Consider the following 23,638-nt stretch of genomic DNA (forward strand, 5'->3'; position numbering starts at 1 on the left):
CTCTTCAAAGAAATGAAAGGGCACAAACCAAAGGGATGGTTCAGGCAGGATTTTTAAACAGGTGTTTAGACAGAACAATATTGATCCCTTGTTTCATTGCTTTCTTAGCTGAGGAAACATGAAAGAATGAACAGAACATAAATACTGTTAGAAGACTTTAAAAGGAATGAAAACATCCCACCCCAGCAAGTTTAGCTAGCCCTCTCTGTCTGCCTCGCCTCAATTATTAACTGAGTGTAACTGAATATACCTTGAAAAGTGAAACTACTCAATATGGTAGAAATCAAACTCTCCTGTTATTACTTGTACAGTTTCAAAGAACAAATCCGACTGCAGAATCTGCTGCTAAGGGCTTATGACCAAAAGCACCGGCTGAGAAAAGATCCTTTTAATTTCCCCACAGGTGGATTTATTGGGTGGATTTATTGAACTTTGGGCTGTAAGGCAAGACACATCTGTTTGCTTAAATCTTTGCAAAGGGTAAAAGGGGAAAACTTAAGAGCTCGATAGATGAAGCTTTATAGTATGACATTTGTAAGGCTTGATGTTGTGGTCCTACTTCTGTGGGCAGGTTTATAGGACACAAAGAGCACCCAAAAAAAATCTCACTTCAGCATTATTTATCAATACTCATTCTCTTGTGCATGCTGATTTAGTTATTTAAACTTCCTCTTGCTAACGGACAAAACCCTACAACAGACATGGAATGTAGTAGAGATAGGTGAGTCAGGTTACCAGCTGAGATAGGTACTTATCATAATGCTGCTTCTTAACCACTCCCTGCTGGTTTTCCTTACCATCCTCTTGTCCTTGGTACCTCGTTCCCAGCACATAGATCAGCTAGGCTCTCTGACAGTCACATGGCTTACAGTGGGAGAAAGCATCAAATGTTTCTCCTCACAGCTTATGTACAGCACAGTGTATGTGAAAACACATTCAATTTGCTGTGTGCGAGAGCAAGACTGGCTCAAAAGGGAAAAAAAGAAGGAAAATGAGCAAAGAGCATGAGACAAAAGGAAGAAATCATCTTCCAGCAGTTTATCAGATCTTTGAAGAAGTGCATTATTTTGTCATTTACAATGCAATATTTCACTATAATAAGGAAGAAACCAATCGCATTAACTGAGGTAACTAATGTAAAACAAATGCATGGCTCCAAAAAGTCAGATATAGAGAAAATGCCAATGAAGAGATGTTGGCAAGGCAAAGAGGACTTCAGAGCAGAGCATATACAAGCAACACTTCTCTCCTCCCCTCTGGGATGCAGCAGCAAGGAACACCACACATGCTCCAACTCAGAGCACTGCTGTACTGAGACTTCATTTTAAATGAGCAAAAAAAGGAGGCAAAAAGCAGTTGTCAACTTAGTTTCCCTAAATTTATTTCCTCAGGTATGCTCCTACACTTTAATTTTCTAGCTTAGTGTCTGTCATGCAAAGTAGTTGTAGAGGACGCTAGGTTTGGCATAAAGATCTCACATTTTTAGTGAAAAGGGAGATTGGGCTGGGCTTTTTGTCTGTGATAGCACAGCTTCAGCCAGAGTCAGTTGTCTAATTGTTTCACTGAACTCAGAACTGACCTTGTGAGAATTCAAAGGCTCCAGGATTTCAGTTGTGGAATCCAGAAGATTTGCTGCTCCAGAAGAAGCAATGCAAATTTGACATGGTGTCCACCAGCAGCACTTTTGGAATTTGGTGTCCACAGACTGTCACTCTTGAGTGCCTGGTGGACCTCTGCTTCCCAGCTAAGTTTGGCAGCACAGACTAAAGTGCTGGCCTGGCTGGATCCAGCACGTGCTTCATTTGGTCTACTATCCTTTTACCAGAGAGGAGAGGGAAGAGATGATCACAGAATCATAGAATCAAGCAGGTTGGAAGAGACCTCCAAGATCATCCAGTCCAACCTAGCACCCAGCCCTAGCCAGTCAACTAGACCATGGCACTAAGTGCCTCATCCAGGCTTTTCTTGAGCACCTCCAGAGACAGTGACTCCACCACCTCCCTGGGCAGCCCATTCCAATGGCAAGTCACTCTCTCTCTGGTAAGAACTTCCTCCTAACATCCAGCCTATACCTCCCCTGGCCCAACTTGAGACTGTGTCCCCTTGTTCTGTTGCTGGTTGCCTGGGAGAAGAGACGAACCCCCACCTGGCTACAACCTGCCTTCAGGTAGTTGTAGACAGCAATGAGGTCTCCCCTGAGCCTCCTCTTCTCCAGGCTAACAGCAAACAGCCTGAACAGATGGCCACATTTCCAAATAGTTCACACTGCACTGCACAAGCTGCTGTTGCTGCCACTTGTCCTTAGAAAAATGAGACGAGGTGCAACACATATGGAACAAACCAGACAAACCTACCTCTGTAACTGTGAGGACACCTCCAAACTGGCACACGCCCCCCCTCTCCAGACTGATAGGGTTAGACTAAACTCAGCACTATAGGAAAAAGAGTTTTGAAAATAAAAACAACTGTCAACACTAGCATCTCAGACCAATGGCCTGGATGCAAAACCATCCCAGCAACCACCAAAGACACTGCAATTTGTAAGGAAAAAGCTCTACAGATAATTGCAGGCTTATGATCCTATAGCCATAGGACCAAGATCCTGTCACGCTATGCTTAGTTACTGCTCACTCTATGTATTTGCTAGGGACAGTGATTGCTGTAGGGAGGCAATGAGCAAAGCCAGATACATTTTATATCACAGTATCACAGTATCATCAGGGTTGGAAGAGACCTCACAGATCATCAAGTCCAACCCTTTACCACAGAGCTCAAGGCTAGACCATGGCACCAAGTGCCACGTCCAACCTTGCCTTGAAGTGCCCCAGGGACGGTGACTCCACCACCTCCCCGGGCAGCCCATTCCAGTGTCCAGTGACTCTCTCAGTGAAGAACTTTCTCCTCACCTCCAGCCTAAATCTCCCCTGGCACAGCCTGAGGCTGTGCCCTCTCGTTCTGGTGCTGGCCACCTGAGAGAAGAGAGCAACCCCGTCCTGGCCACAACCACCCCTCAGGTAGCTGTAGACAGCAATAAGGTCACCCCTGAGCCTCCTCTTCTCCAGGCTAAACAATCCCAGCTCCCTCAGCCTCTCCTCATAGGGCTTGTGCTCAAGGATCTTATCAAACAACTTAGAAACCCAGTGCAGTGAATTGGCAATGCTGCATGCTGCTCATTCCACTTTTGAAAGCTAAAAACTACACTTTGGAGGAAAGCATATTTTCATATGCCAACTTCACACTCAATGGAGTGGTAAATGATAGATCACAAACATTATTTCTATTGTTGCAATAATCTGAGTCAGGAGAAACATCAAAGCTGTCAGCAAAGCATCTCTGAAGTTTGCCTTTCTAGCAACTCCTTAATGAATTTTAGAAGATATGAGCCTATAAACACAGCTCAAGCATTTGCAGCAGGTGTTTTACTTCTCCTTTCTCACTCTAAGCACCCAAATCATTCTATAATTCTATATCTGCTTACCAACAAGAAGTGAAGCTAGTAATTTTTAGTATTTCCCATGCAAAGTCTCAGGGAACAATACTTTTACCCTCTCTTGCTTAATACTAATTTTGTCCCCCTTCTACTGAGGCAGGAAACCCTTTGAACAAGAATCCCGAGAGAGAGATGAAAGAGTATGAGGTTTCCTGTTCTTGGCAAATCATGTAATTCACAGAGGAAGACTTCTAAATTCCACCCTATACTACTTTGTTCCTGTCTACACCAGAGAAATGCACCATGTGAAGTGACATACCTTAAAAGGACAGTGTGAAGAGACAGCATTGCCCTGGGGTATGAATGACAACAGATGTGTTCTTTTAACATGTGCTGTCTGCTGGTGCTTAATTCTAAGGTGTCTCCCACAGATAATTGCCAGTTTTGTTTTTCTCACACGACCTGCTTCTCTGTAGGTATTAGTTTTCACCATGGCAGTTTCAAATGAACCACCTCTGTACAAACAGGATCTAAAGCATACACTTGCTCTGGCCTTTCATTTTCTACACACCCACCCATCCCATCACCTCTTCTGTTTCCTCTTTAAACAGAAAAACAATATCTAGGCTTTTATTGTCCTTCAAAGGCATGGGTGCAGATGCAATATTCCAAGGAGCAAACAGTTATCCCATGTCCTCATTGTGATCGTTAAGGATAGTGGCTTTTTGATAGCTACTTTCAATAGTAAGAGATACCATGGCAAGCCTTATAGATCTGGCCATATTCCCAAGTATGCAACTATAATTTGTAACTATTTATGGGATTGAAGAAATTAAGAATAGTAAAGAGCACTATATGAATCACTCAGGAGCTAGTACCCCCACCACAAAGAAGACAGTCCTTTGCTAGCAGATAGATTTTGGCATTCCTCATCTTCCCTGTTCAGCTCCACCAATTACAAAGGATTGCCAGGACAGTCTCAACTGGGGTCAGTTTCATCCTAGAGTAAGCTGAAGCTAATAAACTGTTACTGAGCATGCTGCCAAGCAGAACAGGAGGTTAAAGAGAAAAAGCCTACAGGCATGATTTACTTCAGCATTCTTCTGACTTTGGTTCAGATTCGCATGGTGCATCTCTCATTTAGGCAGCGCTTTCACCACTTCTTTTATTCTGAACAAAGTGTGACATTACTAGCAACCACCAAAGCATTTTATATGCAGTGTGTGGTATCACCACAAGGATCAAGCAAGAGAGAGAAGAATTTGGAGGATGGAGGGAGAACAGTTATCTATCAACATTAGCTTAGCTATCAAGAGAGAAAATACAGTTTTATTCAGTCAGTATTTCCCTGTTTGAAAGAACAACTTCCCACCACAAAATGCTCCTATCACATAGTTCTGTCACTGATGCAGGGAAGCACAACCACAAGGAGGGACCTGGAAAAGCAATCCATAGCACTGCACACTGCACCTGGGCAATATGAAGTTCTCCAGAACAGCTGAGAATGTCACAGGCTCCACAGGGAAGCTTGTTGATGGAGGAAGGCCAGAACATATTTGCAGGAAAGGAGTTGCCAGATCACAATTAACCAGGCTGAAGATACAGGCTAGAGATAGCTTCCAACTTCTCAGCAGTATTTTCCCCATTAAAGGCTACAGTTGCCTTAAAAAAAACAAACAAAACCCAAAACACCCACACCCAAAGAGAAACTGAAACCTATATTAGAGAATACTGCTTTAAAAAAATGCACTGCTATAGACCACAAGGCTACATCACTGGAAGCATGTGGACATTTTCTTCAGGGTCTGAAAAGTCTGAAACACACTGCCCATTTTAAGCACAGACTCTTTTGATGGCTGAAGAAAAAACTGCATCACTGACCTGGCAACCACATGAACCACATCCCTAAGAAACTGGTAACACCAGGAACAGTTTTCTTTCCCTATAGGTAATTTACAACCACGCTGACAAAGAAGGAAGAGAAATACACTCCACTCTACTACATTCAATTCCATTAGCAACAAGCATTTTTATCTGTAATTGTTTGGTTATCATGACGAGTTTGATGCTTTAATTACATTTGAATGTTGTGTCAAACATTGATTTGCAGCAACATGGAATAATAAAACTCACTCATTCACTGGGATTGTCAGTTCCCAAATAGAATGATGTTATTAACAGAATTGATCGAATCCAGTAGGTTTGTATTGCCAAGCTTTCCTTGAACAAAGCATGGTCATTACCACGTTGCATGGGAAGAAAAGAAACTGAATGAGCAGGGAAGAATTAGTATACTTACAAGACTTGAAATTTGACTCATCTGGTGACTAAAGCCCTGTTCACTTTTTTTTTTTGGTGGATTTTTTCTATTAATACTCTATACTGCAGCTTTATTGAGAGCAGATGTCTAGTTTTCATTGCAGGAAGCTTGTTTGTTAAGGGAATTTACTTGCAATAGTTAGGTCACATTAAGATTCCTGGTCACTTTTCCTAGTGAAAAGCTTTTGGATGTGGCACAAAAGCTTTTTCTGATTGCACAAGCTACACCCTTATTGATCACATTAGTCTCCTACCAGCAATGCATCCTGTCAGCATGATACTCTGGTGATAAAGTCACCTATCATTCCACAGGTTACCGTTAAGAAAAGGGCTGCCAGGAGGTCAAAGGAGGCTCTCCTCCCCTTCCACTCTGTCCTGGTTAGACCATATCTGGAGTATTGTGTCTGGTTCTGGGCTTCCCAGTTCAAGAGAGTCAAGGACATACTAGCGTGTCCAGTGGAGACAGTTCAATAGAGTCAAGGACATACTAGCGTGTCCAGTGGAGCCTATGAAGATTAAGGGATTTGAATTTCATCTGTCTTAAGAGGAGAGGCTGAGAGACCTGAGGCTGCTTAGTCTGGAAAACAGAAGACTGAGAGAAGATCTTAATTTTTGCAAACATCTGAAGGGTGGGTGTCAAGGAGATGCTAGTCTCTTTTCAGCAGCATCCTGTGATAGGACAAGGGTCAGTGGATACACTGACCTCAAGAAGAGGGAAAACTTCTCAACTATAACACTGACAGAACACAGGAACAGGCTGCCCAGAGGGGTTGTGAAGCCTCCTCCTCTAGAGACTTTTAAGACCCATCTGGATGCGTTCCTGTGTGACCTGCCCTAGATGATCTTTCACTGTACTAATACAATTTTTGCAGCTTAATCTAAAAAGGAATGATGCACCCTTGTGCACAAAAAAATGCTTGAGTGGCTACTTACATGATATGCCAGACTGAGAGTTTTTCCAAGTCATTTCAACAGGAGAAAAAAAAACAATCCCCAAATACCTCACTAAGTGAAATCCTGACTTCATGATAAAGCTCCTATGGATCTCATTGTGACTGAATTTTCAGTTATGTGCCATAGACAGAAATATCCCTCTAATTTGCTCCTAGTAACACATAACAAAATTAGTTTTAACTATAAACTTCTTTTCATCCACACAGGTCCCAGAATCTGTTCTACACCTCATACTTACCCCACTGAGGTTTCAATGTGATTCTTCTAAGCATTTGGGAAAAAAAAAACCCATGGACAATTCTACACTTGATAGTCATGAAACAACCATCAGTATTTTCTCCCTCCATTAGAGCATTACACTTTTGTTACTGTACTATGGGAAACAGTTATTAATTTTAACACTAAATTACTTCAACTTTCAGTATATGCTTATTTTTTTTTCTTCTTACTACAAAACCCAAACCAGAAAAAAAAAAAAAGACAGGAAATTATATTGTATAGGTTTTATTGGTGGATAAATTGCTGTCACTTAAATTAGGCATAGCGCTTTAATTCTTATCTAACAGGACTAGAAAGAAATTGACTATTAAAGATTTACTTCTGTAAGCCTTTCAGTTGCTGAAGACATACTTTTCTGCACAACTTTCATGCTGCCAGCAAATGACAGCATTGTAGCTGCATAGCTTACATTGTATGCTTTAGTATACAGCAGAGTGATCTTTAAATCACTTTTATCACTTTTACCAGTTACATTTTTTTGCATTATGTTACAAACAAAACCCATTTTCTTATTTCTGTGCTACTATGTACAGTATAAAACAAAACCCACTGCTCATGGTAGAAATTTGATCATATACAGAAGACATCAAATTGTATGAAATAAATGACAGGAATTGTTTTCTGAGTTTAGACTTCTGTTCAAGATTATTTTAAGTGACATTACAGTGTGACTTTTCAGAAGCATGGAAAATACATCCAACAGACCAAATATTCCTCTGTTGTTTTCACCTTAAATTTGTCCATGTAAGTTGTCATGTCACTGTCTAACCTAAACTACAGGATATATGTGTATTTCGACTCACTACCTAGGCTTTCTTCGCACTAAAGAAGCACTTAAATGAAACCTTATAATCTTGATGTGTCATAAATAACACTTACAGAAGTACTTGTGATGATACACTACTGTAAAGTGGAATAAAAAACTGCTAGGAAGGAAATTAACAGATGTTAATTAATACAAACAAAAAATTAGTAATAACAAAACAAATCACAGAGAACTGGCACAAAATGTTAGTCAAAATGAAGTACTAATCCAAATAACAGTGTGCAAACTTTACTCTGAAAGCCAGATTTTCACTAGGGCACAGAAAGAATGCCCTGGCAACCACTGCCCCATGCTGGCCAACCCCTGCAGAAGTCCAGGGAAGAAACATGTTTTTTTGCAACGTGCTGGTGTCTCTTCCAAGTGATAAACATTGGAAGAAATGCAGTGCTTCCTCATTACATATTATGAAGAGAAATAAAAACCAGAAACAAAACAAACCCCTAAAACAAAAGAAAGAGAAAATCCCACAAACAAACCAAATAAGAAAGCTCACAACAATCTCACCCCTATTCAAATAAGTTATTCCTCTCCACTGGGGTCTCCTCTGGTGGATTTCACTGTGAACAAGAAAATTCTGTATAACACCAGTATTTCATAAATTTCTTGAATGAAGCACTAGTAGCAGTATAAAATACACATAAATCTATATCTTCCCCCATTATCCTAGTTAAAATCAAAACAGCTGTAATGAAGATCTAGAAAAAAGGAATAAAAGATCAAATGATCACTGAAATTAAAAAAAAAAAGATGCTTAATCCAACTTATAAATACCAAAGCCTCTCCTTGTGTTTTTGTGCAGACATTTCAGACAACAGTTGTCAATCAAAAATCGGCTATTTATGCAGCATAGACTCCCTTAAAATGACAAATACAAGACTTTCTGTGCATCACAAAAGACAAGACAAAAATTATCCTAACAGAAACATCACCTAGTTTTACTAGCTTTTTAAAGTTACATTGCAATAACTGTCATTTCTCTAACATAAATCCCAGATTCGAAAAAAATCGGACTAAGAGAATAGAAATAAGTATTTTGAACTACCTGCTATCATTGCTGTAGTCGCATGACAATTCTCCACATCCACCCAGCATGAAACTTGCAGCTATTAGTACCACTAACAAAGCTGTCAACAACTGAATGGTTTGATGACTCCTCTGTGAAAAGTGCTTTAGAGCAGCACAGACACCAGAGGTAAGCTGTAGCAAGGAGGCTTGCATGTTTACTGCTTGTTACCTGACTGCAAACACGATGAAAGATTTGGCCCATCAAGACCACAGATTATCTCTCATTAGTATTTAATTTCTTTTAAATTCCTGTAGAAGATCATGGGGAGACAGCAATACATAAAATTAAGGCTGGAATCAAGAGCTTTTCCTCTTAGAACTCAGTCATAAAAGTTTGATGTACTTGTGTCATTATATGATTTGGATTACTGGGGATAAAAAAGCAGGTGATTCAGAAAAAATGTTAACTAGTTCTAACCCTGTAGTGCCTGGGGACAACATGATTTGACAGTGATCCTTGCTATAGAAGGATGTGAAAGAGAGCAAGTGAAGATGAGTAGTTGCATACGAATGCTTTCCTAGGGAAATAAGCACTTTGAAGATGCAATTCATTCAGTAACACAGCACTCACAATGCTCAGTGGCTGTGTTTATAAAAGCAAACTCCATCATTATCTTCATATTGCCCTGCTTCTTTCTTCATTACTCTAATTTAGTATACACTGTTCCATTACAGTATATACTTAAGATATATACAGTAAACAATACTGTCTAAAATCTGAAAGTGTTACTCAAGAAATTTCCAGTAGATGGCTTCTGTGCATAAATTTGCAATTAACTTTTGGAGTCATGCAAGGGCCTTTCAGAAAACCTGGCTCATCACAGTATCTTTAGACTTGCACTCAATAGAGTCATATAAAAAAAGCAAACACCTGCACAACTTTCCTCTCCATGAACTATACATGTTCCACAAAGAGAAAGTTAACAGCTGCAAGCGCTTAGCTGGGATCACACCAAAAAAAGACAAAAGGAAAGAGAAATAAAATTTATTATAAAACATGTTGAAGTGGCCATGACTTAGCTGACTTTCTGCTCTGCTGCTCTAGGCAGAGCAAAATTTGACTGAATGCTCGCAGGAAAATCGAAACAAAATTACAGAACAGATATGCTGCCACACTAAAATCGCTTCCTCTTGATAATTTCTGGTTTCCAGCTGACTGGGTGAGTTTCTTCAGTCTGAAGAGAAAGAAAAAGAAAAATCACGTAAGGATTATTTTTAACTTTAAATTGATCTGTCATTAGGGTTTAGTTTAAAATATTACTCATAGTATATATATATATACACACACTCTGTTTCATATGTAACACTATAATTACCTAACTGACTATGTAATTAGTTTATCTAAATTAAATTTTTGTGTCATCTCACTGTCTGAAGTATGAGACAAGAGTTGCTCCGTTTTTTTGGAGGGGTTTTTGTTTTATTCAACAAAACAAAATAAGGTTGCTAGTGGCATTTCAGGAACAACACCATAGTATCAATGCAAAGGAACTGAAATTCCAGAGACACTCCTTCATGTGCTATACATCAGCCTTGACAGATGCCAAGGAGTCTACAGTTTGCCCAACTGAAAAATGCATAAAGCATTCCTTATTCTGCATCACTCCAAGTATAATTCAGTGCAAACTCACCAAGGTTTAATACAATTTTTTACATTCTTTATATTGAAGACATACTCTGCTGAACTACACAATACTGTTTTCTTCTCCATTAGTAAATGGATACAGATTTGAGAAGTGTAGTTTGAAAACAAAATATTTACTCTGAATTCTAAAACTTGTCAAGGCAAATGACTAATCTAGATCACATACAGAAGTAAAATACATCCTTAAAACGCAGTCTTTTTCTCAATTACATTTCAAATCAACACAAGCATGGACAGTCCCCTACCAGCTACAACATACAATGTACATGAGTGCATTAAGAGTTCTGCAATTTTTTGATGTTGTGAAATACACTAAAAAGGCCCTTTGACATACCGCAGTATCGTCTTCTTTGTACACTTTTATGGTTTTATCAGCTTCAGCAGTTAGCAATCTGCTTTCTGACTGGTCAAAAACACAGGCAAATATTCCCGATTCACTGTCCAAAGAACCTGGCTGTACAGCTGCATGCACCCTCTGGAAATTGTATCCAGTTCTCCAGTCCCAAAGATGCATAGTACCATTATCAGCTAAAATAAACCAACAAATATATTCAGCATTTAAACGAGTTAATTTTTATCATTTTTTCTAAAATCAGTACCATGAATAACTAATTAATACATCAGTAATTTATCAGCTATGACATTCATGTAGACTATCTCAGCACATCCCACAAGGTTTCATTCTCAGTTAAGAAAGGCTGATATTTTATAAGGCAGTGGATAGAAGTCTTCTCAGAATCTCATCCCGTTTTTCATGACATCACCAGAGAAATATACACTGCATCACAAGTCAATTGCAGCAAACTGCTGTGGAAGCACAGGCAGGGCTGGCACTCTGAATATCAAACTCCCTGTTCAGTGCCCTCACTAAAACTGAACAAAGAGGCATCATTCTGTTAGAGACACAACAGACATTAAGGAATTTCTAACAGGACATTAGCTTAATATTTGCAGAAGTTTTATTTCAAGTACAGTTTAAAACACTGCCAGTTATCACTGCTAGTGGCATCAGCTACAGCTTTTACCTCACACATGACATAATGTATCAAACACACTAAACGCACTTCAGTATTTCAATGTGCAAGTGTTACTCTCTTTTTTTGTTATGGACTAGTGACAAATACAGCAATGTTTTTTGTAAGCATCTGCTTCTGTAAGCTCAAAACTCACTTTAACTGGCTTATGTGTGATGCTATGAATTTAGGCCTGTCCTTGTTCACAACTACACGAAAGATTAGACAAACTCTGTGAGTTATATGGAGAAATACAATCTAGACTCTTCATTCACTTTCCTCTGACTGCTAGAGCTCTCCCAAGACAATCCCATGACTAAGGAACTGGTCTAGGACCTCAAAGATCTGGGTTCAACCTCCTGTTTTAACTCTGATTTTCCAAGCTATCTTGGAACTGTTTCTCTATCTCTGTTCACCTCTCAATCCATAAAATTAGCACTTTCTAAACTGTTTATTAATTTCCTTTTCATAACAGCATATATGTTAAAAACATACTTCAATTCCCTATTAGGCAGACACAATGTCTTAACAAAAGGATCAGAATGTAGTTGAGATTTCTAGAAGCCACATTCAGAAAAAAACTCGTCACTAAAAAATGTCCTTTGTCTTTTATAAACATAAAACTCTCAGAAACATCACAAATTACAGCTTTAGTAATATAATCTTTCAACAAAATATTTTTCTATAGTGCTCAGGTAACTAATATATAGAAAAATGCTACCTGGAACAGGAGATAAATATTCTTTCATAGAATTATTCACAACCATATACACTAAGCATTGAGAATTTTCTTCCTACTCCCACAACACAGATGCATGAATACAAACTAATAGTTCTCAGACTCTGCAGGCACACAGATCACTAACACTACTTCTGTGTACATCCAAATGACCCTTAAACACATCCAGGGTCAGTGACTCCACCACCTCAGATGGTAGCAGCCATCTGAGAAAAGGAAATCTCTTCCCTACAGCTTGGTAGAAGTTATTTCAAATACATTTTTGTCCATGAAGCTCAGGGGCCCTACTCACCACTAAATGAAATTACACACTGTAGCAAGCTTATAGGCCCAGACAAAGGAAAGCTCAGTGAGTATATGGAGGAGTGGAGAGGTGGAATATGAATACAAAAGTCTCATTTTTACCTCCTGAGACCAGAACACCATCGGAATTGACAGCCAGTGTATTGATAATAGCATTGTGACCAGAGAGGTTCTGAATGAAGTTTCCATCTGGGAATTTCCACTGCTTAATATTATCTGGAGAACCAGATGCAAATGTATAACTGAAAAAAAAAAAGGAAGCACAGTATATTAAAGTTCAAACAGCTGTAGGAATAGTAAACATCCATCACTGAAACAACTGTTAAATGCTATCTGCAAAGTTAACTTAATACTAAAACTGCTTTTCTAGCATTTTTACTTTACATATAATGAAGCTGTTTTATGAAGTCACAAAGTATTTCTACTGTTTCCTTTCTGTTTCAGACACTACCTAAACTTGATAAATCCTATGCTATATAGGATGTTAACAGGCAAATAATCATGAAACACAGGTATCAAGTTCTTGTCAGTTGTTCAGGAAAGAGGGCATCAGCAGCAAATGAATCAAGAAAAAAGGGCAAAAAAAGCAGCAACTCCCAGCAAAAGGCCCCAGTAGTGGCTACTCTGCATTGGCACATGTTTACTATTAGCCTTTCAAGCCCATGTTGCTGATTTCTCAAGCACTGCAAAGGCACATGTATCAGAAGTTCTGTGGAAGATTAAGATATTCTCAATATTGGTAATGTACACCAATGCCAATACTTTAGGAGCACAATTAGTGTAGTTAAATGTATTTGAGAACTGACAGGTCCATTTTTACTGCACTCTAATTGTTTTTACTGCTCTTCATTGCTTTTCACCTGTTACTCTGAATCATCACTCACACTGGCTTTGCCACCACCCCAAGCATAAAAGAATGAGGAAAACTCACTGTCTTGGATGGAGGACTACTGCTCGTACAGACTTCTTATGATTTGTTAAGGTAACACGAGTTTTTCCTGCCACTAAGTCCCAGAGCCGTATGGTAGTATCATGACTGCCTGCAATGAAAAGAAAATAAAAAATAGCAGAAACCCGCATATCAATTCTACCACCATTACTACTTTGATAAGGCAGCCAAACCTCTGCACGTGAAAAGAGACAAAAATATTAACTTTTTGTGAAAAGAGGATACAAATGCCTTCTTGGACAAAATATGTTGGGTTGTAGTAGACTTTTATGCAGTTTGAAATTCAAGAGCTATATAGTTAAGGCCGAAGAGCAAGGTTTTTTACTTAAAAGGAAAGACGATTAACTTTCTATTTAACCATGGTACTGGACTTAACTGAATTGGTAGAGAAGTGAAATATCACAGAAAACATGTCTCAATACATATTGCAACCAAAAAATGTGAACACAGAAACAAAAGAGTGCAGGGAAATGTTCAAACAATGCAGAGCCCTATTTGCTTAAACATGCCATGAATACACGAAGTAACCATTGCATGGCTCATTTTTAATGCAAAACCAGTAAGAGAAATTGAGTAAATCAGGACAGATAGCATTATGAACCTTACCTAGTCATGAACATGTTTGTTCAGCCATTATGTTTTTCAATTAAGTTACTTGTAAAATCACCTTTACTATACCTGTAATAATTTGTGGTTCTGCAGCTTGACATTTCACTGTTGCTACTGCATTCGTGTGTCCTGACAGTGTGTGCACACTGGCTTTTGTCCTTACATCCCAGATCTATGAATGCACAGTAAGCAAGTCAAGTGTCACATTCAATGTATTTTAGACACTATCATTAACTAGATTAATTATTTACCATAGTGCTACAAATTTCAAACAATGTTATTTAGGCTGTATTTTTAATCCAACAATTCATCACACAACTGCCACAGATGGCAAATTTTAAGAGGAGCAGTGAGCCTCATGCTGAATTTCTGGACATGCAGCTAAGTCACCATAAAACCACACCATCATCCCTATACTAACTGATCTTATACATACACTACATAATCTACCCACTAAATTAAGAAATAAAACGTTATCCTGATATGCCACAACATTTTTGTGTATTTGGACTTCAGTTTTACCAACAGTAGAAGACAAAGCTGCCATAAATCATCTTACTATTTACATCTTGATTCATGTTAACGTTCAGTAACCATCAACTTTTACATATGGAAGATGTTAAAACACACTGATATAAATGTGTTAAAATTTAACAATGCTATACTTACTCGTGCTGTTGAATCTCTGCTGCATGTTACCAGTACATCTATTGTTGGATGCAAGTCTAAACCATAGACAGCACTTAGATGACCATGGTAATGTCTGATAACCTAGTTAAAAAAGACACACACATTAACTGGGTGTTTGAAAGAATACTCTAAATGCTTTTGAATTGTGTATTGCCATCATCAATTAATTCCAACTGAAGACACTACAGCTTACCTTGTTGTATTCGAGATCCCAGCATTTCACTTGTTTGTCTTCTCCACAAGAAAAGAGGTATGGACTTCTTGCACTTACTATCACCCCTCGTACAGTGCTGATGTGTCCCGTCAAAGACAATTTCAATTTGCCACTAGCGAGGTCCCAAATCTGTGTCAAAAAGATATTTTGAAGTAGATGGGTTAAAAGCTACACAGTGACAGTTTGGGTAAACAGCCCAGATGTAACTGATCCTGATGCATTTTAACTTAAAAATCATAGTAACAAATATTTGGCTCTACCATCCAGCTATTACCATGTAATAAATGAAATCTCAAGTAGTAAGACTCCACAAATCCTTTCTGACAAGGTAACGAAAGAAGAAACTTTCTGCAGTTCATTATTCTGCACATGTAACTGACAAATCATTTCCAAGGGATGAAGACACTTTTAAGTAACAAGAGAAGGAAAAAAAACCAAACCACAGCCTCTGAAACTTTGTCAGTGATTTTTTTCCAGCCCCTTACCTTTATGGTTCTATCAGCAGAGCCAGTAACAAACCACTGATTTCCTGGTTCTACTGCAATACATCTTACCCAGCCCAAGTGACCACTGATTACCTGCAGAAAAAACACAAAATTATTTCTCAATCGTAAATCATACACATCCACCTGTCAATATAATTTTTATTCTCCAACACTGGAAGACGAGGGGGAATATATGTTTCTTAGTAAATACTAAAAGTCAAATATGAAATGAAATTGTATCTGAAGAGATCTTGATTTCTACTTGAGTTCAATAAAGAGACTACTAGAAATGTATGTATCAGACCAGATGCAGTGAACTTGAAATATGTAAAGACTGCTTCCCTAACTAACTTACTCATATCTTTTGAGTCCTTAGCACTGTGGCTCAACACTTGAGGATTTGCAGAGAAAGAATGTATTGAAACACAAGTTTCCTGTGCTGCTGTACAGTGCCTAAATCACACTGCCATGAAATAATCTCTTAAAGCACACCACCATCTCTTTTCTCCCAAATAAGAAGGGGAATACGAGTTTGTCCAAAGCTTTCTGGTAACAAAATACTGGAGACAGATCTCACAAGAACAACTCTACCAATACACGGCTTGTTTACTGCAGCCTCTTTGTTTCTAATTTGTCTGAAGTCAGACAGCTGAAATCAAAATCTCTACTTGGTTTCAAGGCATGTCATTATTTTATGTATTGTCAAACAGCTCATTTCAAAAGACCTAAACTAACAAAGGTATTGACTTTTGAAAGCTAAATATTCTTCTGACAATGAGACCATAATTACATGTATTTAAGACAGCTGTCTACATCTCTTCATAGTCTAAGTAATAGAAATGGGCATTTTCAGGCAAAGAATCTAAGAAATAACTCATCTGAACTATTTTAAGCTTCCGTCTTTTACAAATGATGTCTACATAATCTTAGGAATACCAGTTAAAATGTAGCTCTTCAGCAAAAGATAAGTTGAAATCCTCATTTCCAGTAAATATACTTAAGAGATTTTTTCCCCTCAGCTCAGTTATCCTGCCATACTTGTCACCGTTGTTAAAAAATTGTATGAGATTCTGGAGGAATGGATATCAATGCTCCCTAAGAAAATTAAAAGGCAAGTTAGACTAATAAAAAAACAATAGGAGTCAAGCTATCTAAACTGCAGAGATAATCTGTGATTGAAGTATTAATCTTTTTTTGCCTATTTTCATACCAAATAGAAGTCTGGCTAACTCAGGCACTGACTGCCTTTAAGCATTAACATTGCTAGACTACTTATTTCATACATCACTTCCAAATTTTGCACTTTGTTCCTGAGTTCCTCTACCAAAGAATCTGACTAGAAAATTAAAAAACAAACTCTAATGAATTTATCCTCAATGAACTCCACCAACAAAAACAGGAGGGTAAAAACTAATAACATCACAAAAATAATTTACTAAATAGAATGAAATAAATGCTTATAATCTAACCTATTTCTAACTTTAAATGAGTGTGTGTATATAACTTAGATGTGATCCTTTTTGTTTGATTTCAATACGCTTTTAGGTCTTCATAGAACATAAAATATTCATTTATGTTTATATGCATCTTCATGTCAAACATTTGTAACTTACTCTGTACAGTTTCCAAGGTGGATGCCACTGAGGCTTGGGCATGGTTGGAGCCTTCTTTGCCATTAATGCAGAGTTTTTGTTTCCACCAGCTTCCACCATAGCCTGTAGGTTAAGAGGAAAGTTACTCTCACCTCTTTGCCTAAAACCAAAAGCCTTCTCAACATCTCAAGAATAGTAAGTCAGTCAAGAGCTGTCCAATCTAGCAAATGCCACAAACATTTTTGCATTACATACAAAGAAACTCACCACAGACATCCCAGGAGGCTGCGAACGCTCAGATATTCCAGCATGTCTGTAAATATCACCCACACCAGCAGCTGTCCGATTTGCATCCATCCTAGGTTGAATGAAAATGGATGATGAATTAGCATCAACTTTCTGATGATCACTAAGTGATAACGAATTGCAAGACTTCATTGAGTCAAGTGTTGCACACCTCGAAGAATGGAGACTCCACCCCCTTTTTGGACAACCTGTTTCAGTGCCTGACCACCTCAAGGTAAAAAAAGACACCCACAAAGCAAGCCACATTTTCTTCTTCTCTACTTAAACAGAAGACTTCCATTCTTCCAACTTCTGCCTATTGCCTCTCATGACATCCAAGGGAAAAAAAACAACAAGCAAAAAACCAAATGTACAGAAAAATTATGCCTGGTCACACTAAAAGTAGTTCAAACATGTTTTACAAATGTTTTTATGAATTAAAACATTCAAAATACTCAAAGTAGATCTTATTCTGACTTCTGTGTTTCACCTTGAAATTCTCACAGATTAACAAAAGTCTTAACGAAGTAACACAGCGGTACCTGGCCTGAGAAGCAGGAAGTGCAACAGCTAAGGACTGTGCCGCAGACTCACTAGGCATCCTCTGGACCTTAGTATCTGCTGTCAGAGCCACACCTTGAAAAAAAAGAATTAACAAGGCAAGTGCAAAAGTCAACTATTAAGAACAAAATCCAGAAAGATGTATTTTACAAATGTATGCATCTATACATACATACATATAAACATACACACACAAACTGTAATATTAAATTCCACCATCAGGATTTTTTATTTTAGCATGAATCCTTTCCACCACAATTCTACTACACAATAGGTACATAATTTCTAGAGTAGAAAACAGCATGATTCTGTCATTAGAAACAAACAAACAAAAAGTCTAACTAGGCACACTGTCCATCTTTTGATCTAGCTTAAACTATTACCTAAATCCAAACATGATCTTGGGAAATATTTGCTAATTCAAGCCCTTTATTGCACTTTATTATGCCATCCCTATGTTGTGGTTGGCATCATGTAGTGGTGGCAGAACTGCAAAAAGTTCAGTCCTACTGAAGTGAACATTTCAGACTACAACTTATGATTTATAATTTTCACTCTAAGAACAGTAGATCACTTTAGAAAAAGAAAACAAAACCCCACAAACAAACAAACCAAAATCACCCCACTACAAAGTTTAGTTTTAGTGCAGAGTTGTGAATTTATCCCATTCTCTGTTTCTTTTCCTAACCAAAGTTCTGACAGTTGACAACAAAAACAATGGCTGAGATGCCCAGGTTAAATAGAGAAACATCACCAAAAGAAAACTGATTTTTAATCTGGATATACCCTCACTTTTTGTTCACAACAAAATTCTTAGAGTAGCTCTGCCATAATAGTGGAACATCAGGGTGTGTGAGTGTCAGCAAACTCTCCAAAAGAAAAGGGACCATGATATCACAGGCAAAATTTCTGTAACATTTTTGTGATGATGTTACCATGGGAGATGAAGTCTTACAGAAATGAATAACCATCCCTCAGCAACTCACATACACAAAGGCTTAGTGAGAAAACACTCATCTGTACCTAAATCCTCCTCCTACACCAGAACATTTATGAGCCATAAACTACGCTGCATCAAGCCACTACTATCAGACAGGGATTCAAAGGAAGAGGAAGGCTGCCTCTGCTAAGATGGAAGATGCCTTCCTCCTACAGAAGTCAATAAACCCTGGCAAACACAGAATTTTACTTACCAGGCCCAGGTGGGTATGGATGTGTGCCAGTTATCAAATACTCAAGTTCTTGTCCTAAAGAGTAACACAATATTTTATTAATTACAATTTATACTGCACTCCAAATGACTCAAACAGGAAGGAGAAAAACAGAGCAGGTCACACACAGCAGAAGAAAACACATAGCAAACACTTTCTAAAGTACTTGTTAAAAGAATTATTTCATTTGTTCTTGTGTTCTGTTTTCTAAACCTCAATCATAAACCAACATTTTTAAAATGCTGAAGCTACCTGTTATCAAGAAGGACTCTCAAGAAAAAATCTCTGTACTGTCAAAAATGCCTTTTGAGGCAGTATTACAAAAAGGATTCAAGTATACAAATCCCACAGGTATGTGAAATGCAAGCTAGTTAAGACAACTGATTGCCTGTGGTTTCAAAAAAGAAAAAGATTCCTTTCTCTTAGATGATATTTTTCATTATGTCTCAAGATTTGTTACTTTCAGGATACTTCCAAATAAAGTACCTTTGGAAAAAATCAAAATCTCACCTAAAGTAAGCCAACATTGGGTACTCCTTATAAGAGAACTTTCCATGTGGGATCTACCTAATACATACATGGTTTATGTATAACCAGACATATTGAAAAATAAATTTAAAATAAAAAATTCTTCTGGTTTAAGATCTACAAGGCTAAACAAAAAAAAAAAAACAAACTATGAAACATGAAAGAAGAACAGAAGAGCATGTCCTTAGCCACCATGACGTGATAGAAGTTGTTGTTACCTTTCTAACACCCAAGTACAGCACATACTGTTATCACAAAGAATATTCTTTTCACTAATTACTGTGAACATTTCACAGTACTCTACTACCTCTTTGTTAAAATAACTTCCTCCTTGTTCTGATTCACTTATGTCCTGTGAGAAAAGTCTCAAAGAATCCAAAAAAATGTATTTTCATTTCTGTATTTATCTCAGATGGATTAATACTGTACTGCATTCTTGAGATTTTACAACAGTGAAACTGTTACCAAATAAAGGACAAATATACCACTAAGAACAAACTAACCTTGGTTTCCAGAAAACTGCTTGTGTCCATAAGGATCTCCAGTGTTTGGGCCTCCTTTCTCTCTCAAGTTTTCTTTAAGTGTGGGCATGTGCAACACTGAGCCATACTCTGTACGCAGCTTGACTGCCATCTTTACCTTGTGACTGTTGGATGAGTGAAGCACAATTCAATTATAATTTTCAATTATTGTTACGAAGTACTTTAGAGAAGGTTTTATACAACCTTCTTGACAATGTACTATTTTTTTCCCCTCAAAACTACAGTTAACTCTACAGGAGCATCCAAACTTCTGACTTGGATGGAGCAATGACTGACAACTGAAAACATCTGAGGCGTACTCATGACAGTATTTACCTTTCTTCATCTAATGGGATAGGCTTGGCATTATCAGCTACAAACATATCATGGGTTCTCTTCAAAGATCTGAACACAAGTGTGTGCACAGAATGCTTCTGGACTTCCTAAAATAAAAAATATTAAATATATTTGGACATCAGTAAATGAAAAGTTGCTAACAGAAATATAAATTGAACTGAGAAGCAATTTCAAACTTCAGTACTGTTAGATGACAAGGCAGTATTTAGTTCACAGGAAACACTTTCTGTTCTTGGAAACAAAACATTATCTGTTAGTTGTTTTAATTGAGTATTTACTCAAAATAACACTATCTTTCTTGGTAAATGCCAAGACCTTGAAAAACAAGAAAAAAAACTTTGAACTTTCTGCACTACCATCTACATGACAAATGCACTAGTGTGTAAGGCTTTTACCCCTTTATCCTTTCCCCTTCTGTTTTTATATGTGGACAATATACAATTCTGAAAACACTCCTGTAAATTTTGTTTCACTACCACCATAAAAAGAACAAGGTCAATCATCAGTTTCTGTGCACTGTGCTGCCTTACATAAGTGCTGCAGTTTCCCAAAAGAACTTGGGATCTAACCTGACAAAACTTGTTTTCCTTTTATTATTTTTGCTTGTTACTACAAGCAGAGTTTACTTAAAATCCCATTCAGGAACTAAGAAGCAGAACTGAAAAACTATTAACTTATATAGAATATTTGCTTGTCAACAGCACAATTAATTTTGTATTAATATTTTCCTCTTGAGTAAAAGTATCATTAGAAATCTGAGCCTGTCTGCTTAGGTACAAAACCCCTCTGTATGAATGTGTCACAAAGAACAACAATAAACCAGAAGTTACATTAATAACTTTTGGCACTGGCTATCACTCAACTAATCAGTCTTCAAGATACATTACAGAGGTGGTATTCCTATTAAGCTCACTTTAGGTTCTGTGTTCCTGTTCTGGAAGTTGTTTGTCCCCTTGCTGGCCCACTTTGCAGTGGCTGTTACCCTCCTAACTCAGTGGCACCTACATAAACGTTTTTGCTCTGGCTGAGTGAGCCCATGCAAGCTCCAGATACTAAGTGAAAAAAAAAAAACTGTCAGCATTTGGAACTGGATTAAGAATTTCATACATCTAAAAAATCAAATAGGAATTACAGAGCTAATTACTATTCAGTGAGAGTGGCTGTTGAAATCACCACATGAATAGCAGGTAACTTAACGCCTTCACAAGAAGGAAGAAGCGTTTACATTTTTGACTTGTGCTCTCTGTAAAAGGATCACTAACACTCTTGCATGGGACAGCAGTCATTTCACCTTCTTATATACTCCTGACAACAATACTACAATACTGTGTTTTATTCATCTGCAGTAACTATAACATGGCCTATAAAAAGTGACCTTTTCCCCACCTTTAATTCCAAGCCCTCACGAACAAAAATACCAACCTCTCCTCCCCACCTCAAAGCTAACGTTTCACTGGATATCTGACAAAGCTAGCAAGTCGCTGGTGGTCGAGTATCACGGCATCACTTCCCCAGGACCCTACACCAAACTCGGCCTAAGTTTAGCAAACCAAAACTGCTACCTGCTACTTACTCCTGCCCCATTCCCATAACGCCCACCGCGGCCTATGCGAGGCAGAGGCCACCGCCTCAGACCGACGAGAAACATCTCTCGTTTCCTCTCCGCAACTCGCTGTCCCACAGGGCGGATGGGGCAGGGGCTGGGAAGGCATAAGGACCGTCACAGCCCATCCCCACCGTAGCAGTTTGGTACTAAGGGGGAAGGGAAAGTGAGGGCTGCGGTACGGCGATGGGTGGTCTGCGCACGCTCTTCCCCTTAACCCCATCCTGGGCTCAACTGGCCCCCATGTCCCGACAGCGATCTCCAGTGTCGCCCGAGGCGCCGCAACGGCGAGGCTGGGACTACGAAAGGGACTTAGCGACAAGTCTAACCCGCCCCAGACGCCTCTCACCTCCACCATGGCGCCGATGATGTCCCAGGGCCACAGCACTCCCTGGCCCGCTATGGAGGTCCTTCCGGAGAGCACCCCGCGCCGCGCCGGAAGTGACGCGCCGCGGGCGGCTCAGCTGAAGGCCGTGAGGCGAAGCACCCTATTGGTCTGGGGCTTCAGCTGCGGCGGGGCGGCCCCTCCCCAGGCGGCGGCCCGAGAGGCAGAGGGGCTGCAGGAACGCGTACCCACCACAAGAGGGCAGCATTCAGCTTTGTGCAATGGACCCAGCGCTTCCCTTTTGCCCGCTGCAGGGCCACGGGGGCGTGGATGGCGTCTGTGCAGCGGTTCCCCACGCTGGCCAGTACGCTCTGGTCAGCCTCCTTTTGTAGACGTTCTTGGCTTTTGCAATTGCTCAGGTTCGCGCAGCAACAACTGCTGAGTCTTGTATTCTTCGGCAGCTCTCACGGTTAAGTAAGCCTGTTCAAGGAGCACACAGAATGATGGGATGTGTTACAATAGTCCCAGGACTGAAATGTCACCTTTAAACAAGAGGGGAAAGCACGATAAGGCATGTTAGCCGGTTTGCCTGGTCTTTTAGAAAAAGGATGCTTAATTTGGGTCCACAAGACCTCCCTTCAATACAGGCTGGTGTGCCTGGAGGCACAGGCAATCCCTGCATCTCACAGTGTGGTGGGGCAGGGTTTATTCCAAGAGTATCCTGATACTCCCTCTGAGTTTTCTCTTTCCTTCATAAGCAGAATAAGCAAATGCACATGTGCAAAGTGCAACATGCACGATCTTTGCATATGCTTATCTGATCTTAAATTTAGGGAGTCTTGTCCTCCCAAGCCTAAAGCTGGTGCTTGGCAAGCACATCTTTGGTAGATCCACTGTCACGTCGCTCTTCTTTACCATTCCACCAGCCACTTCCAATGTATGTGTGCGTGTCCAAGCTGCAAACGGGCTGCAAACAGATCTGGGTTAAAAGTGATCCACTCCAACGTCAGTTATTTCAAGCCTGTCTTGTTTCTTAGCCACAGGATGGCATTGGCCTGGGATTATGTCTGGAACATGTACTGCCTCCTTGAAATAGCCATCTTGTTTCTGGATTTGTTGGGTTGTTTCTGGTAGC

The 23,638-nt window shown here is 39.1% G+C and overlaps 1 protein-coding gene across 1 annotated transcript; it reads right to left on the reverse strand.

The window, feature by feature from the left end:
• Positions 1–7,191: 7,191 nt before the first annotated feature.
• PLRG1 (pleiotropic regulator 1) lies at positions 7,192–22,605 on the reverse strand. Its single transcript, XM_064148688.1, has 15 exons — positions 22,528–22,605; positions 20,555–20,661; positions 20,201–20,343; positions 19,152–19,205; positions 17,940–18,033; positions 17,380–17,470; positions 17,134–17,235; positions 15,521–15,613; positions 15,015–15,164; positions 14,801–14,902; positions 14,201–14,303; positions 13,505–13,613; positions 12,676–12,815; positions 10,853–11,046; positions 7,192–10,048 (listed from the first exon to the last, which is right to left on the reverse strand). Exons 1-15 carry the CDS (start codon positions 22,534–22,536, stop codon positions 9,989–9,991), a joined length of 1,551 nt encoding a protein of 516 aa, XP_064004758.1. The 5' UTR covers positions 22,537–22,605; the 3' UTR covers positions 7,192–9,988.
• Positions 22,606–23,638: the final 1,033 nt, after the last annotated feature.

Source organism: Pogoniulus pusillus, chromosome 9 (genome assembly GCF_015220805.1).
Source record: "Pogoniulus pusillus isolate bPogPus1 chromosome 9, bPogPus1.pri, whole genome shotgun sequence".
Taxonomy (NCBI): Eukaryota; Metazoa; Chordata; class Aves; order Piciformes; family Lybiidae; genus Pogoniulus; species Pogoniulus pusillus.

What these genes read in the sequence shown, in the direction of transcription:
- PLRG1 (XM_064148688.1), bottom strand. An exon ending in GGGATCTCGAATACAACAAG is followed by an intron (nt 14,903 to 15,014) that starts GTAAGCTGTAGT and finishes TTTTTTAACTAG; the next exon opens with GTTATCAGACATTACCATGG. An exon ending in AGAACCACAAATTATTACAG is followed by an intron (nt 13,614 to 14,200) that starts GTATAGTAAAGG and finishes TTTTCATTGCAG; the next exon opens with GCAGTCATGATACTACCATA.